Below are 15,625 nucleotides of genomic sequence, written 5' to 3' on the forward strand. Positions count from 1 at the left end.
AAGGAGCATAGGATGTTATGAAATTGGAATGGATGCAAGCGAAGGTTATTTGGGGATGTGAATGGATGAATGTAAAAGGTGTTCATTGTTCAAAAAGTAGGCACATGGAAGGTGCAAGGGTGCACAAGGCATGCGAGCATTTATGAACACATGGATGGCACAAGTGTGCATAGAACATGTGGATGGGAGCGTTATGAGAGCTACATATGGATGTATCAAGCTCATTCTTATAATGCAAAAAATGTGATGTTTTGACTAGCCTTGACTCATACCTTAATCACCTCTATTAGTGTTGATATCATGCTCTAAAATGATGTCTTCTTTCATCTTTTATCCACCATAGCTTTCTCTTGTAACTCACACACACTCCATAGCCATCTCAAATCATGTATTTTCTCAATTGGCATAACACTTATTGGGCTACTCCCGTGTGTAGTAGGGAGTGCCCAAAAAAGGGGTTAATAATGGAAGAGAGTTGCAATGCCCTTCCCCACCCCTCCTATTTCATATGTGTCTCATTTTTTGGAGAGAGAGTGAGAGTTAGTGAGAGAGAGTTTGTTTGTGGCCACTTAAATATGGAAGAAAGCTGCAATGCCCTTCCCCACCCCTCCTACTTCATTCATGTGAAATCTTAGAGCAGCAACGCCCTCCTACATCTGTGCCTCGTTTGCAGAGAGAGAGAGAGAGAGAGAGAGAGAGAGAGAGAGAGAGAGAGAGAGAGAGAGAGAGAGAGAGAGAGAGAGAGAGAGAGAAGCAAACATGTCAAGTTGCCCATTGCGTTGCAAGAGTACTATATTACGTGTGCTCAAACTTGGCCTTGAACAAAGCCTTCGTTAGGCAAGCTTAGTTTTGAACCCATCTCTTGTTTGCAAAAAAAGAACGAATATTTTTCACTGAATTATTGAATTGTTTCCAAAACTGCACACAAGGGAGTTACTATTGGGGCCATTCAATGCCCGATTGAGATTTTGATACGTCCACGTTGGTAAGGGCATGGTCACAAGAAGCGAGTGGTTTCCAACTGGATGCCAATCGCCAGGAAACTGGAATCCAAGTGGGCACGCTGCCCACTTTATAAACGGGTTGCCAAACGGGTGTACTCAAATTCTATTGGTTACTTTATTTCTTTTTAATTTTATTTTTTTTGGCAGCTACTAGAAAGGAGCTACATACTCTGTGAAGACCCCTCATATCCTCTACAAAGTGAGGATAATGTAACAATTGGGTGTCTAGTCGGGGATCGAACCTAGTACCTCCAGGTTACAAGCCACCCCCTTTAACCATTAGAACAAGCACCCGATGTTATTGGTTACTTTATGTCAAAAAGAAGAGTTTTAAAAGCATTAATTCTAACGATGTTTCAAATATCGAATTAGAGCATAATTTGCCAACCCCTGGTAAGTGTGAACAGGCCCTAACTAGGACTCTACAGAGGCGTATCACTCAGTGTACCATAGATCGTTTCAAACAGGACAACGAGAATGTCCGGAAAGAGGGCTCGGCAAGGCTATTCAATGATCAAATGCAACTCTCATGTCGGTGACACGAAGGCACAACGAAAGCCTCCACGTGTGCTGCTGAGCTGGCTGTCCTACAACCTAAGCCCCGCGTGCTTGACACGCAGCAACATCCAATAGTCTTCTACAGTCCTGTGGCCACGTTCGACGTTGCTGCTCCTGTTGTCGTCCAGACTGCAAACTGAAGCACAATTCCTCCATAGCCGCGGTTTCTGCTTCTCGTCTCCACTATCTGCACCCTCTCTTCCGGTATTACTTGATTCTCTGTGTTTCTCCGTTTTGATTTTTTTAGTTACGTCTCCTGTTTAGGGTTTCGATCCACGGCTCAGGGTTCTTTTAGCGTTTTGAGACCTACATTACGGTGCTTCTTCAAGTTTGCGGTTTTTGTCTTCCGATTTCAGGGTCTGTATTAGGGCTAGGTAAGGGTTTGTGTGGCGTTTTTCGCTTCTGAAGCTGGATACAAGAGGTTAGGGTTTCTGTGGAGTTGCTGCCTCTGGATTTCTGTGATTTCCTGCACTGTATGCAGATCATCCGAGGCCTAGAAACACGTTTAGTTCGATTATTGCATTCATTTTCCTTGGTAGATTTAGTTGCTGTTTTTTGCTTGTTCCGAATTCTATGTCTGTTTCTGTTGCGTGCTCATATTTCGGTAATGTTGCACTTTGCCGTTTCTTGAGCCTGAGGTCTAAGTTTTAATGGCAGGTCTGAGGTTTTGTTTGATCATAATGCCAGTCGATCTGGTGAAGGATGCCGCTGGCATGGAAAAGATTGTCTTAAGGGAGCCTCAAGGAGCTTCTGTAGTGGTAAATCTCTTCCGCGCAAGCAGAGTGTTTCTGACGTTCTATCGACATTCTTAGCTAAATGCTTGGATAAAAAGGTGCTTCAGTACGTAAGGTCTTTTTCCATACATTTGATATTGGCTGAACCTTGCTTTTCATGGAGAGGCCTCAGTCTGACCTTGTATATAGTGTATTTTTAAGCATTTGATTTGGCTGTTCCTTGCTTTTCATGAAGAGGCTTTAGTCCGACCTTGTATAGAAAGCATTTTGTATTTTTTCTCGTGATGAATTACTATCAAGAAAGCGGGAAGTAAATTATTTTCTCTCTGATTTTAGATTCATTTTAAACTATATAGAAGATGTGCAAAGCTGTAACTGCTAGTGGTTCGTAGTGGTAGAAGAATGGGTTGCTTGCTTGCTACCATGGAAGACAGAGATCCATGTTATTTCAATGGATTTCGTTGACAAGAGGATTGGCTAGGAGTAAGGGTTTGGTATGCGGGTATCGTAGATTTACTTCACCTGTTTGTTTCTGTAAAAGTTTCATCGAGCAACTTCTGTAGAATCCCTTTACTTCTCACTTTTCTCAAAATTCAATATAGAATCGTGCAAATGTGAACCTTTTTTTTAACCTCACTGAATTATGGAATAACCAGGGAATTGGAAGTCAAGTTTGGCAGTTAAATCAAATGAGTCATTGTTTCACACAAACGAGGCTGGCGTGTTGCTCAGAACCTTGCGTTTTGAGCAAAGGTGTTGCTAGATTCCTTACATGACATGTGATAACTGGGGCCATAATAGCTCTAAAGTTAGTTTGGCTTGCTGACTTTGCGGGTTAGCACTGAGGCTTCAATCTCAGCATTGTATGTAGGATGTATTTTAGGCTCTTAGGAATCAGGAGTGGATCTTTTTGACATGTGACTTTTTCCTTCCTATGAATGAATGTCAAGACCTAAACCCTTTTTCACTCGCCTTGTTCAGAATATGCTGTGATTTTATATGTTCGTTGCTGTGGGCATGAAGAACTTGCCATGTCTATGTACTTCACATTCACAAACTTCTTTGTTTTTGTGTAAATGTTGCCCCATAGTTGTTTAATCAAACTGTAATAATCCTGTTTATTCTGGCTTATGTAAGTGATATCTATAATTTGAATTCTTTTTTAGCTTGACTAGGGGTTTCTTTTGCGGCTGTCTTGATTTGAAGAATGGCTGTTGAAATCAGCCGGCTTTGATGAGGTTGATGTGATAGCCATCTCAATGTTTTTCTATACATAGGACTATTCACTCTTTCTTTGCAAGCTAGAAAGTCAACAGAATAAGAGTGTTGGACAAGATTTTGTAACCTAGATTAATGCAAAGCAAATATGAATTGAGGAAGTAAATTATGCAAGCATACAAGAGCTGCTGGAGAGGTTTTTTTTTTTCTTTCTTAGCCATTTCCTAGCCATCATCTTTCCCCGGATCATTATCTTCCTTGGTCTGGCCTAGGTGCGGTAGCATTGTTCAATCTTTTTTCCAAGCAATGCCGTTTCCCTGTAATCGGAACCGTTTGAAACTTTGTGGGTGCTCGTGTAAATTTCCCCCCTCCACAAATGCTTGTATTGGGATGATGATACCAACTGAACGCTGGGCTGGAAAAGGACAGGTGCTAGGAATCAATCCCTGCATTCCTTGGTGCGTGTGAGAAGCAAAATAGTTTGTCCATTACTGAAAGGGTTCCTGTACGTTTGCAGAAAGGCTTTTTTGCTACATCCCCTCTCTCTCTCTCTCTCTCTCTCTCTCTCTCTCTCTCAATCTTATGTTCATCTTTATGCACACAGCTTAGAGGCCGGTTTTTGTTCACAGCGTAGAGGCCGGTTTTCCTTTTCAGCTCTTTTTAGCTTTACAAGGCTCTTGTAGAACAGCTTGATTGAGCGTGTCAATGTTATTGTTAGGGTAGTCTGGTGACTGGTTAAATTATTCGCGTGCATCTGTTTTGCGTGCTACACATGACTTGTATTAAGGCTGATCCTGTAATAGCTAGCTAGAGGACTTTAGCTATCGGTTTCTAACCGAAGAAGTAATAGCATGGAAACTTGGAGAAATTTCCAGTAGTTGATTGCGACTATAGTGGTGGAGACTCTTTCACTCATATGCCAACTTTTTCGACAGTATATGCTACTTAAACAGTGCAAAGTTTTTTAGCGAAAGTTTGCAAATTTGGCTAAAAATGGTTTACAAACTCTTAAAATTTGGCAAAATTTAGAAATTTTTTTTTTGGTTGATTGTCAAAAAACTACTATCTGATAAGGAGTTTAAGGTTTTATAGCCAAATTCCAAAATGAAATTGTGGACATATAGCTAAATGTATATAAAAACTTGTGAGAATTTCTTTAATAAAAGATAACTTGATCGCCAAATGAAATGAGTGATAATTTTGGTAGGAGGAGGGTTGAAAAAAACACACCGCACTTCAATACTTGCCAAGTTGTCGTGTTATGTTAATGACTTGCTGATTGCAACTATCTTGTACAGATATACCTGTATGGTGGACAGGTGACTTCATGGAAAAACAACCGAGGCGAAGAATTTCTTTTCTTGAGCAGTAAGGTACAGGTTCGAAAACTTCAATGCAATTTTGGAAGTTAGGCACAATGGATTGATTGTGAAGGATCTGATGACTTTTGTGCAGGCTACTTTCAAGCCACCTAAAGCTATCAGGGGAGGAATACCAATATGCTTTCCTCAGGTTGATTAATGGTTTTCCAAGTTCGCTAATTGATTTTTAAGCGATCACTTATACAAACCTGTAGTTAACAGTGGGAATCTCGAGCTGTTGCAGTTCAGCAATCTCGGCTCCTTGGAACAACATGGTTTAGCAAGGAACAGGCTTTGGAGTATTGATCCAAATCCTCCACCACCTCCAGTCAATGGTATTAAAACTTTTGTTGATCTGATCTTGAAGCCCTTAGAGGATGACTTGAAGATATGGCCTCATTGGTAGGTATTATTTGCGACGTAAAACTTTCCGAGATCCTTGTACAAAAATGAACATTATGAGGCATGCAGATAGTTGGATTTTCAACTGTGAAATTATATTTTGTCCAGTTGATGCGCTCAAACCCTTACACAGCTTACCTTTTTTTTGGGACAGTTTTGAGCTCAGGCTACGAGTGGCCTTGGGAGTTGCTAACCTCACACTCACATCAAGAATCAGGAACACAGATACCAAGCCGTTCTCATTCACCTTTGCCCTGCACACTTATTTTTCAGTTTCAGATGTAAGGTGTGGATATTTCTTGTGACCTTAAAAAGTAATCTTATATCGTGATCACAAAACTCATTTATTAGCTTGTGTCTTGTGAATTTTAAGTGCCGTGTTCATTCTTGGGAATGATATGGACCGAATCATCATAAGCGAGTAGACTAAGAAGAGGAGGAAGAAGTTGCAAAAAATAGAGGGGGGAAGAAAGAGTAGTTTTTAGAACTATAGAAATAGGCGAAGAAGAGGAGGAGGAGCCACTGTAAGGTGAAACAGCCAATGGAGTATGCTCACCTCCCAATGGCGATGTGAGCTGCCATTCCTTGTGCAATGCAAGTTTCCAGGAAAACTTTGGGTGTTAGGTTTTTATTTATGTCATTTAAATTAATAGAAATACGAAGATTCTCATGAAATATGCCCCATACAGTATGGAACTGCATGGAATATACTGCTGTATGGTTACGAGCGTGTTTCTATATACCCAAAACCCTGTGCAGGAGAGGAGATATATGAAGTGTTTTTGAAGGTCATCTAATGAAACCCTGGATAACTCTAGCCATTCTTCTTGTGAGTGCACACACAAAAACATTTTGAATGGCAGCGTGGATGTCAGCCCATCTAATCTATTGGACTTAACATTTGGATGTTGGTTGTAAGAGCATATGTGACCCTTGGCTGTGTGCAATAGCTATTCAGCACTAACCCACCATCTGCTATATGTTTGCTACACAATTGGTAACGCTTTGAATCAGGACTTGCAGATGAGCTGTAGAGAGAGATGGGAGAGTGGACACCAGATTAGGTCCCAACTAATCACTTAAGGGACCGCTCATGCAAGCAGGAGTATTTGCTTTATTACTTTGGAGAACAACTTTACAATGTAGACTTCACCAAGAAACTTACTTTATGGTCGACTGAGGAATGCTAAAAACAAGGATGAGGTAACGCATGGGCCATATCTGCTAAGGGGACACAGGATTGATGGCTTAATGCTGAAGATGACTCTTGGCCCCGGGAAAAAGAGGCCATACACTTGAGGTATCAGCAGCTCTCCTCAGTCTCCCCAGTCATAGGTGTCACCAGCCAGCAATCCGCAGCAGCATCAACCACCATCATTCGCAGTCAACCAAACTTCATTAAGTATGATGGTAAGTGTGATCATTCATCAGTTAATCAATTTATTCATCAGTTTAATGCTCATTTTCCATTAGCTAGGATCACAGACCCACAAGATAAAGTCCACTTAGCGGCTCCCCATCTCACTGGTGAGGCAGTCACTTGGTGGTGGCAGCATTGGTCTAGTATTCATACAGACCAGGCCACAGGTGTCATAGCCTTTGATTGGGACATCTTTGTCCATGACTTGAGGACCAGATTTCTCCCGTCCCAGTACATGACCGGTCTGAAAGACGAGTTTTATGGACTCAGACAGAACGGATCCCCAGTGCTTCAGTTTTCCGGTAAGGTTATTACTTTAGCACAGCAGTTAGGGTTATCTGAGCAGGCCAAGATGGAGCAATTCATTCGTGGATTGGGGTTCACAGTTCGTAACTTTGAACCAAGTATATATGACCGAGCTCTGACTCTCGCTCAGAATGAAGAAATGAAGCTTAACAGGGGCAAGCCCAAGCAGGCATCTCAGTCCAGTACCAAACCCCAGCAGCAGCAATCAGCTGCACAGACAGGGAAAGGTAACGCATCTTCTAAAGATGCTAAGAAGGACGGCAGTAATAGCTCCAGGTCAGGGGGTAAGAAGGATAAAGAACCTAAGAAAACCCCTGATGAAAAGGCTAAAGCAGGCATTACTGGAGGTAGCAAAGGAAGTACTAGTCAAAAAATAGATGTTTTTTCTGTCATATTATAGGGCATGGTAAGAAGGATTGCCACAAATGGCAAGCGGCACAAGCCGCCAAAGCTCCTTCTGCCACAGTTGCCACAGCCTCCCCAGCTCCTCCAGCCCCGCCTACTACCTCAAATGCAGTTCAACTTTTACCTTCCATGCATCCTATGCCATCCGTGGTATTTGATGCTAAGAAGGGAGGTGAGAGCGATGCTGCTCAGAAGAGCCTCATCCGAGCTTATGGCTCTGCCCAGGGCCGACAGTGTGTAGTCCTTTTCGATATGGGTAGTTCTGAAGACGTCATCTCTCCCCTGTTGGCTAATAAATTGAACTGCACATTAGTTCCATATCATCTGGATGTGGACGAGTTTACACTTGGTCTTCGCACCCACATTTCCCAGAAGGCACAACAATTTGCCTTTGAAGTTCAGAAGGCCTCATTTCAACGAGATTTCATCGTCTCACCTCTGTTGGGATGTGACATGATCTTAGGAATCCAGTGGTTTCGTCAGTATGAACCTATTCCCAATTCGGAGCAGGACACCTTTATTATCTCTAAAGGTTTTCCTGAGCCTGTCATGATTTGGGGGGATAGGAGCATTCTTGGCGTTCCTATGATTTCTCATCTCCAGGCCCGACGAGCCATGTGCAAGGGAGCAGAAGGAGCATTAATTTATGCTCAGACAGCTTCTATCTCATCAATAACCGCTGTCTCACCATCTTCAGTCCCTCAGTTAGCAGATCTCCTTTCTCATTCAGACATTTTTAAGGATGATCTCCTACCCAGTATCCCACAGTTAGCAACACCTCCTAGCAAGTTTCCCTCTTGTCTTTCCAAGACTTTCAAGGGCAAGCTAGAAGAGCAGTCATTTCTCAAACATTTGAAACATGTTCCTTATGGACACATTTTCACAGTCACCACAGACCACCAAGCACTTAAGTGGCTCCCGACGATGCCAAGTGCCCAGTGGAGTGCTCAGCACACTAGACCGGGTCAGCTCTTCCAACAAGATGGAGGAATGATTAAGTACATCCCTGGTCAGCATAACCCAGTAGTAGCAGATGTTCTTAGTAGAAAGACCAGCATCCCGACCAGTCAGGAGTCTACCATTCTCAACATCTCGGGAAAAGACTTAGAAGATCAGTATGTCGATTCCGCAGAGTTTGGTACTCAACCCAGTTTGGCCCTCAATTTTGAGCCTGGCCATCATTCAGTTTAGAGACGGGCATGTAAGTTTAGACGAGATATCCACTTCAAGGAAGGGGATTGGGTCTCTCAGTGCATCATGAAACAAAGATTGAAACAAGTGGGCAAACATTGTCCCAAGCTTTCATTCCATAGTTTTGGCCCTTTTCCAATAGTTAAGAAGTTAAGTGATGTCGCCATGAAGTTTAAGTTGCCTACCAATTGGACAATGCATGATGTTTTCCATGTTTCTTGGCTAAAACCATATGTTGGTCTAGAAGTGTTTGATGTTTCAGATGAACAGCAGCCAGACGTGGTAGACGAGGCAGAAGTGATTGAGCCTGAGCAGATCCTTCTTCATCGATGGAAACATGGTTTCGGTCGACGGATTCGTCAGTTCTATACGAAATTTCGAGATCGAGGCACCCACGAAGTCGTATGGCTCGACGACGAGTTCTTCCGGGAGTACCCCCAGTTATTGGCGGACTACTTGGAAGCCATGAACCTACCGCCAAGTTAATCAGGAGGGAATGTCACATGCACTCTGCACTCAGTGCATGGTGACAAGATGGCTCATCATCAGAAGTGCAACAGTTGTATAGTTTTAGAACCCAATAGGATGATAATTGTCGTACGCCGTGACCCCATTGTACATCCTCAGTCCAGGATAAGTCAGGCACGAGCTACGTAGGTCATTCCTCAGCCTTAGCGGGTCAGTCAGTCAGTCAAGTCCCTTAACCCACTTGGAGAGAATCATTCATGCATGTAGAGTCAGTAGAAGCCTTAGGGTCAGTTTCCAGCCCTGAATCACCAGTTTGCATTAGTATCCAGCCTTCTGTGCATTATCCATACATGCAGCAGTCATCTGGTGAAGGTAACATAGCAGTTATAAGCATTTACAGCATTCTAACATAGCGTAGAACAGTCCACCATCTTCTTTTCTCAGCCTCAGGTGTGCAGCCCTTCCTCATGCCCTTGGGAAGAGTGCATAGGCTCGAGATCAGGTCATCGAGGTGTTTCTACAGCCGTGTACAGATCAGCCAATCTCCGATCCTCCGAGATCTTGCGTTTGGCTTATCTACAGTCCACAGTCATTCTCTCTAAAGAAATAAGCAAATACTATCTCGTTATCGGGATAGGGGGCCCTTCAGTGGGTAATTGGGGACCCAATCTGGTGTACAGTTCTCATATATCTCTCTCTCATCTCTTTAAAGTTTGAAGTATTGAAATGGATTGCTAAACTCACGAAACTCAGGATACAGAAGACGGTGTGAGCATTTGTGACAGGATCTTCCAATACAAAGACTTCCGCTGCATATCACATTGGTATCAGATTCAGATTGTCCACACACACCGTATCCTAGCGTGGGGGCATCCTTGGATGGTTAGATTGCGTTCCGGCACGACCACCGACTTCAGCATCATTAGCCGGAAGACGTCTCCCCCGAAGGAGACCTCGTTCTTCCGCCTACAGCAAACACCATAGCTCTTCTTAGAGCTCAGAACCAGCTGCTCATGGAGCGTCTCCAACTCTTGGAGGCAGCATCTTTCCGAGAGGTGTACCTACCGGATTCTTAGCAATAGCCAAGCAGCTTTGTTTTCGCATGAGATAAGAGTAGGCTGCTGCTGTCGAAAACCGATCTCAAGTAGCCACCGCAACCAAATCAGCTCACAAGCAGCCGAACAGGCCACTCCAAGCATCATTCCCAAAGGACATCTAAGGCAAATCCATGATGGAGTTCATAGTGATACTCTCCCATGGCTCACTGGGAATAGGCGAAGGTTGAAGCAAAACGAAAGCTCTATGTCAATCAAACTTCACCTTCTGACGTGTAAGACATTGTTGAACATAAGCATAGTCACCAAAAATGTTTCGGGGTTTTTGACGTTTCGGAGTTTTTGGGGTTTCGGGGCAAAACGTTTCGGCCTTCGGCTAAGAAACGCCAAGGTTTCGGTTTTTTTTCTACATAGTTTTGCATTGCTAAAGTTCCAAACAATAGAAACTTTTAACATTTTGAGAAACATTTTTTTTGAGAAACCAAAAAATATAGGAGTTTTTGAAACGTTTCTTGCATGTCGGGGTTTCGGGGTTTCTCACTCCAGAAACGCGTTTTCATGTGACTATGAACATACGCCTCTATATCGCGTCTCATGAAGGGCCAAAATAAATCTCTCTCAATCATCTCGATCATCGAAAGAATATCCAAATGACCTGCATATGGAGGAGAATTGCACTCATCTATAACTTTGTCAAAGCTTACACTACTCATAGATGATTCTCATGCACAAGAAAACCATCCTTCAACACATCGGATGCCACAAGTTTCCCTCCCTATAAATCCATCCACAAAGGTGTAAAATCCCTATAAATCCATCCACAAAGGTGTAAAATCCTCATCATCATTATACATCTTCGATATCAAAGAAAGATCCCGATGTGGCTTCTCGTACTCATAGTTGTCAGGTACGAAACGAAGGTACAAAAAAACGGTACCGGTACATGACTTTAAAATTTTGAAAAATAAGTTTGATTGAGGTACGGTCCACTTTAAAAAACACTTGAAAAATAGATATTTGTACACATTTAGAGATGGAAAGTCTAGAGAAGTTGTCATAAACTGGATTCTAGAAACAAGTTAAAACATTAGTACAAAGAGACATGAATGGTGAACATATGCGTGCGGCATGCTGTAAATAAGAGCCATGGCCTGCGGCTTGCAATAGAGAGAGAGAGAGAGAGAGAGAGAGAGAGAGAGAGAGCTGTATAAACGTCTACTAGAGGCCGAACTCGACCTATGAGACAAATCAATGTACAACTGTCAATGTCTTCTGGATGTCCAGAAAAAAAAAGGACAAAATGAACATGAAATAAAGTATGAAAGTACTGAGCTAGTGGGGGGGGGGGGGGTGATGGATGGAGCACTACTGCTAGAGGCTCAGTATGCAACCTATATGCACAGGGTATACAAGAATGCAATGCAGATCTGTCTAGCTCCAACTAGTACCATAATGGGGGTGTAATATGTGATACATAGGCGATGGCGAGGCAAAAATACCTCGGAGCATGATCTCCGGGTGTGAGTGTAAGTGAGCTAGCTGCTCCTGGATATGGTGCTGATGTCGAGCCCGTATCCCTTTGATCTCCCTCTGATGTAGTCTGGGAGTCTGGTAGCATGGTGCTCTCGGTCTCCGTCTGCCTCGGAGGTCCCTAGTGCGCTGAAGTGTAGTCCCCTCCTGTGTCAGGATAGGCATTGGGATAGATCTCTGGAAGAAATCAGTGAGCTGGAGCTGTCGCCCACCTCTCCTTGTGGGATGAGTCTGTAGCAGTGTCTCTCTATGGCGTTGTGTCTCTAGCAAGAACTGGCCAAATCTGCGTTGGTCTGCGGACTCCATGATCTGGTGGAGTGAGGGATGTCCACTGAAGATGGTGGTGTATCTCTCTCTAATGACACTATATGCTCTGCATTTGCATACATAATGTTCCTCACTCTCAACCTCCTCCTGGCATAGTCTGCATATTCTCTCTGCTCTGGGGATCCATGCTGCCCTACTTGCCTCAATCTCAAGTTGGTGTGATGACACTCTGAGCTGGCCAATCACCACTCGGGCACTGTGAGGCATGTACACATCCATGTATCCAGGTCTTTGTATGAATCCATCCGCTAAGATACTCATAAACTGATCTTTGTAGTATAGCATCTTCGGCGGTAGAGGCTGACTGGGTGTAATCCAAGTCTCTTGAGTGTATCGCTGCCATAAATCCTGCCGAAGGACTCTGTTCCTCTCACTATGAGAGAGCTGGATGTGTGGTGCATGTATATCATAATGGAAAGGTGGCAGGTGATCTATGTCAAGACCATGTTGAGTGAGCCACTGGATCATCTGTGAATACCATGATCTCCTATCTCCACTCTCTGCGAGCTGCCTGGACGCCTCAAAAGCTCTATGTGAGAGTCGATTTGATGGCATATCTCTGATCCTCTGTATGAAGCAGATCGTCTGGAAGAGGGCCTCTACTAGCATAGGAGGTGCAACGAACTCCGTCCGGACAATGTCATGTGGGACGGAGGGTTTGTTGCGGATCATCCGTGAGAGCATGAGAATCTGAGGCCTCTCTATCTGAGACCATGTGGAGGTGGCAAGCCCAGGTGCCCATACTGTGCAGCATACATCAAAGCAGGGGTGACTAGTGTGTCAAACAACCACCCCTTCGTGCGGGGCTCCTGGAAGTGTGCTTGGTGACACTATCTCTCTAGCATGGCTAGAGTTGCATACCCTCGTGTGAGTTTATCCTTGGCTGCTTGTGCCATAGTAAATCTTCGTGGCGGAGTCGTAAATGTAATCCCCAAGTACACATATGAGTCTACCACCTCTACCTGTCCTCATGCTAGTGTGAAGATGGCCTGTCGTCGAACTGGCCCTGAGGTGTGGAAAATCATGGCCTTGGTTTTCCCAAGGTTCATTGTAAGCCCCCTTTGTGTGCAAAAGTCATGGAGTGCATGGAGATGGTGCTTTAGTCCCATCTGCGACTCAGAGACCAGAATAATATCATCTGCATATAGCATAATGTGGACTGTGGTACCTGAGATGTCTACCCGTCCCCACCCCCGTGACCAATGAAGTCAGCCACCTCATCGATGTATAGCCCAAATAGTGTAGGAGAGAGTGAGCATCCTTGCTTCACACCTATGGTGCTAGCAATAACATCAGATAGCCTCGCGGGGCATCGTATGCGCCCGAAGACCTGCTCATATAAAGCATAGATGTCCCAAACCATCTCTGATGGGATCCCCAATGTTTGTAAGCGCTAGAAGAGTCTCTCTCGTGGCACCGTGTCAAATGCTTTGCGGAAATCCACGAAGCAGCAGTATAATCTCTTCTCCCGCGCCCTAGCCTGGTCAATCAGACATCTTAGAGTGAATATATGGTCAATAGTGGAGAAAGCTCGTCGGAATCCAGCTTGCCCTGGTGCTTGCAGGCCCTCCTTTTTTGCATATGAGCTCAACTCTGCCTCATAAAGTTTGGCCAATGTATGACCAATCATGATAGTCCTGTAGTCGCTGGGGTCTAGAATGTCTCCCGCTTTGTGGAGAGGCACGATGGTGTGCATAGTCCACTCAGCTGGTAGGCCCTCCACTAGTGCCCTATTAAGGTGAGCAACAAAGGGTCCCAGTGTGTTAGCTGCATAAATAAGATGCTCACTCTGTATACCTGTGTGGTCAGCCGATCTCCCATGCTGTAACCGACGGATAGCTCTCTCTACCATCGAGGCGGTAAAGAAAGTAGAGGTGGTAGGGCGGGATTCTTGTGGTTGTGGTATGGCACGTGATGGTGGAGAAAGAGTCTGGATTGCAGGTAAAGACTCTGAGGGCTGACAAAGGAGGTGAATTGTCCTTGACTGTATTTCTCAGATTTTATGCAGATCATGGCATCAAGAGGGAACTGGCCAATACAGGATCACCTTTGGAGAATGGAGTTGTAGAATGCAAAAACAGGATTGTGGTGGAGATGGCGAGAACCATGTTGGAGCATCGTGATCTTCCTCGTCCACTTTGGGAAGAGGCTGTGGCAACGGCTGTCCATACCCTCAATCGTTCTCTGACGACTTCAGTACCTAATATGACTTCGTTTGAGGCATACTTTGGCAGAAAACGTGATGTCTCGCACTTTCGTCTTTTTGGGAGTGATGCGTATGTACATATTCCGAAGAAGCAGAGGCGGAAGCTTGACTCCAAGTCCCACAAGCTTGTATTTGTGGGGTATAATTCTCTTTCCAAGGGATACAGATTGTATGATCCAGACAGGAACAAGATTGTTGTCAGCCGGGATGTGGTGTTTCATGAGCATGTTCTAGTATCCATTGTCGAGGAGCCGCCACGTCTTGGAGATCCAGAGGAGTCTGATGATGATTCCCAGACCATTGTTCCAGTTGATCAACCTCAGTCAGTACAAGAAGTTGAGCCCGTAGCTGGAGTAGAGCCCCCGCAACGGCTGGAGGCTCCTCGATCCGGTTCGAGTACCCAGGTGGTTGTTAGACACCCTTTGGGAGTCGGGTGTCACGGAGTTACCCTCCGAGTGGACCACAGAGGACGGCCCTCGAAGATCACACAGAGTCCGAGACAAAAGCAATACAGCGGAGTTTCTTCAGGTAAAAAATGCTCTGATGTCTCGTATTATGCGGGACAAGGAGCCCACTTCTGTAAAGGAAACCCTTTCACAGGATACTTGGAGGAAAGCCATCAGTGGAACTTGATGCCATCGAGAAGAACAACACATGGGAGTTGGTTCCGAGGCCTCGAAACGGTCAGTCATTGGTGTCAAATGGGTCTTTAAGACCAAATATGCGTCAGATGGGTCGGTGGACAAACACAAAGCCAGACTTGTTGCTAAAGGTTACGCTCAGCGGCTAGGCATCGACTACGAGGACACCTTTGCACCGACAGCACGGATGACCATGATTCGGACCGTTCTTGCCCTTGCTTCTTCTCAGAGGTGGCCTGTGTATCAAATGCATGTAAAATCTGCGTTTCTTAATGGTGACCTGCAGGAGGAGGTGTATGTTGAGCAGCCTCCAGGCTTTGTTGTTCGAGGATCAGAAGGGATGGTTTATAGGTTACGTAAGGCCTTTTATGGTCTTAAGCAGGCTCCCAGGGCTTGGAATCAGAAGATTGATTCTTTCTTTGTTCAGACTGGATTTCAGAGATCGGTTGCAGATCCTAACCTGTATCTCTTTCGGGAACGCGGCATGGTTACGATTATCATCCTTTATGTGGATGATCTCATCCTCACCGGCGGTCATGTGGAGCACATTGGTGTGACGAAGGCTGCCTTGTCAAAGGAGTTTGAGATGACCGACTTAGGCTTACTCCACTTCTTTTTGGGATTGGAGATCTGGCGGACCCAGAGGGGGTTTTTTGTCTCTCAGCAGCGGTATGTTCATGAGTTGCTTGAGGCCTTTGGGATGGAGAACTGCAAGCCTGTTACTTCGCCGATGGACCCAAACACAAAGTTAACCGTTAATGATCCTTGTGAGCCAGTTGATGCCTCCTAGTATCGGAAG

The 15,625-nt window shown here is 44.6% G+C and overlaps 2 protein-coding genes across 5 annotated transcripts in view; both read left to right on the top strand.

Annotated features, from left to right (window-relative positions):
- The first annotated feature begins 1,620 nt into the window (after positions 1-1,620).
- LOC147613070 (putative glucose-6-phosphate 1-epimerase) overlaps positions 1,621-15,625 on the top strand; it is a 36,977-nt gene continuing 22,972 nt past the window's right edge. Inside the window, exons 1-6 of one of the 3 annotated variants that reach the window (XM_086782368.1) lie at positions 1,621-1,766; positions 2,220-2,320; positions 4,813-4,887; positions 4,970-5,026; positions 5,120-5,277; positions 5,432-5,563. In XM_086782368.1, the coding sequence (XP_086638494.1) occupies positions 2,243-2,320; positions 4,813-4,887; positions 4,970-5,026; positions 5,120-5,277; positions 5,432-5,563 (500 nt within the window). In that variant the 5' untranslated portion in view covers positions 1,621-1,766; positions 2,220-2,242. Of the gene's footprint in view, positions 1,767-1,834; positions 1,937-1,961; positions 1,984-2,219; positions 2,321-4,812; positions 4,888-4,969; positions 5,027-5,119; positions 5,278-5,431; positions 5,564-15,625 lie in introns of those variants that run through there. The other 2 variants (XM_086782369.1, XM_086782370.1) reach the window with 2 other exon arrangements.
- Positions 5,578-12,866, top strand: LOC147613071 (uncharacterized). 2 transcript variants are annotated; one of them, XM_086782366.1, is made up of 2 exons: positions 5,578-10,917; positions 10,949-12,866. In XM_086782366.1, exon 1 carries the CDS (start codon positions 7,538-7,540, stop codon positions 8,597-8,599), a length of 1,062 nt encoding a protein of 353 aa, XP_086638492.1. In that variant the 5' UTR covers positions 5,578-7,537; the 3' UTR covers positions 8,600-10,917; positions 10,949-12,866. Both variants share the same exon structure in this region, with proteins under 2 accessions (XP_086638492.1, XP_086638493.1).

This window comes from Cibotium barometz, chromosome 44 (genome assembly GCF_041138505.1).
Source record: "Cibotium barometz isolate CiBa-2024 chromosome 44, ASM4113850v1, whole genome shotgun sequence".
Lineage (NCBI taxonomy): Eukaryota > Viridiplantae > Streptophyta > Polypodiopsida > Cyatheales > Cibotiaceae > Cibotium > Cibotium barometz.

Bases quoted from the DNA above. Each gene is read 5' to 3' on its own strand.
- LOC147613071 (XM_086782366.1), top strand. From the start codon at position 7,538: ATGCATCCTATGCCATCCGTGGTATTTGATGCTAAGAAGGGAGGTGAG.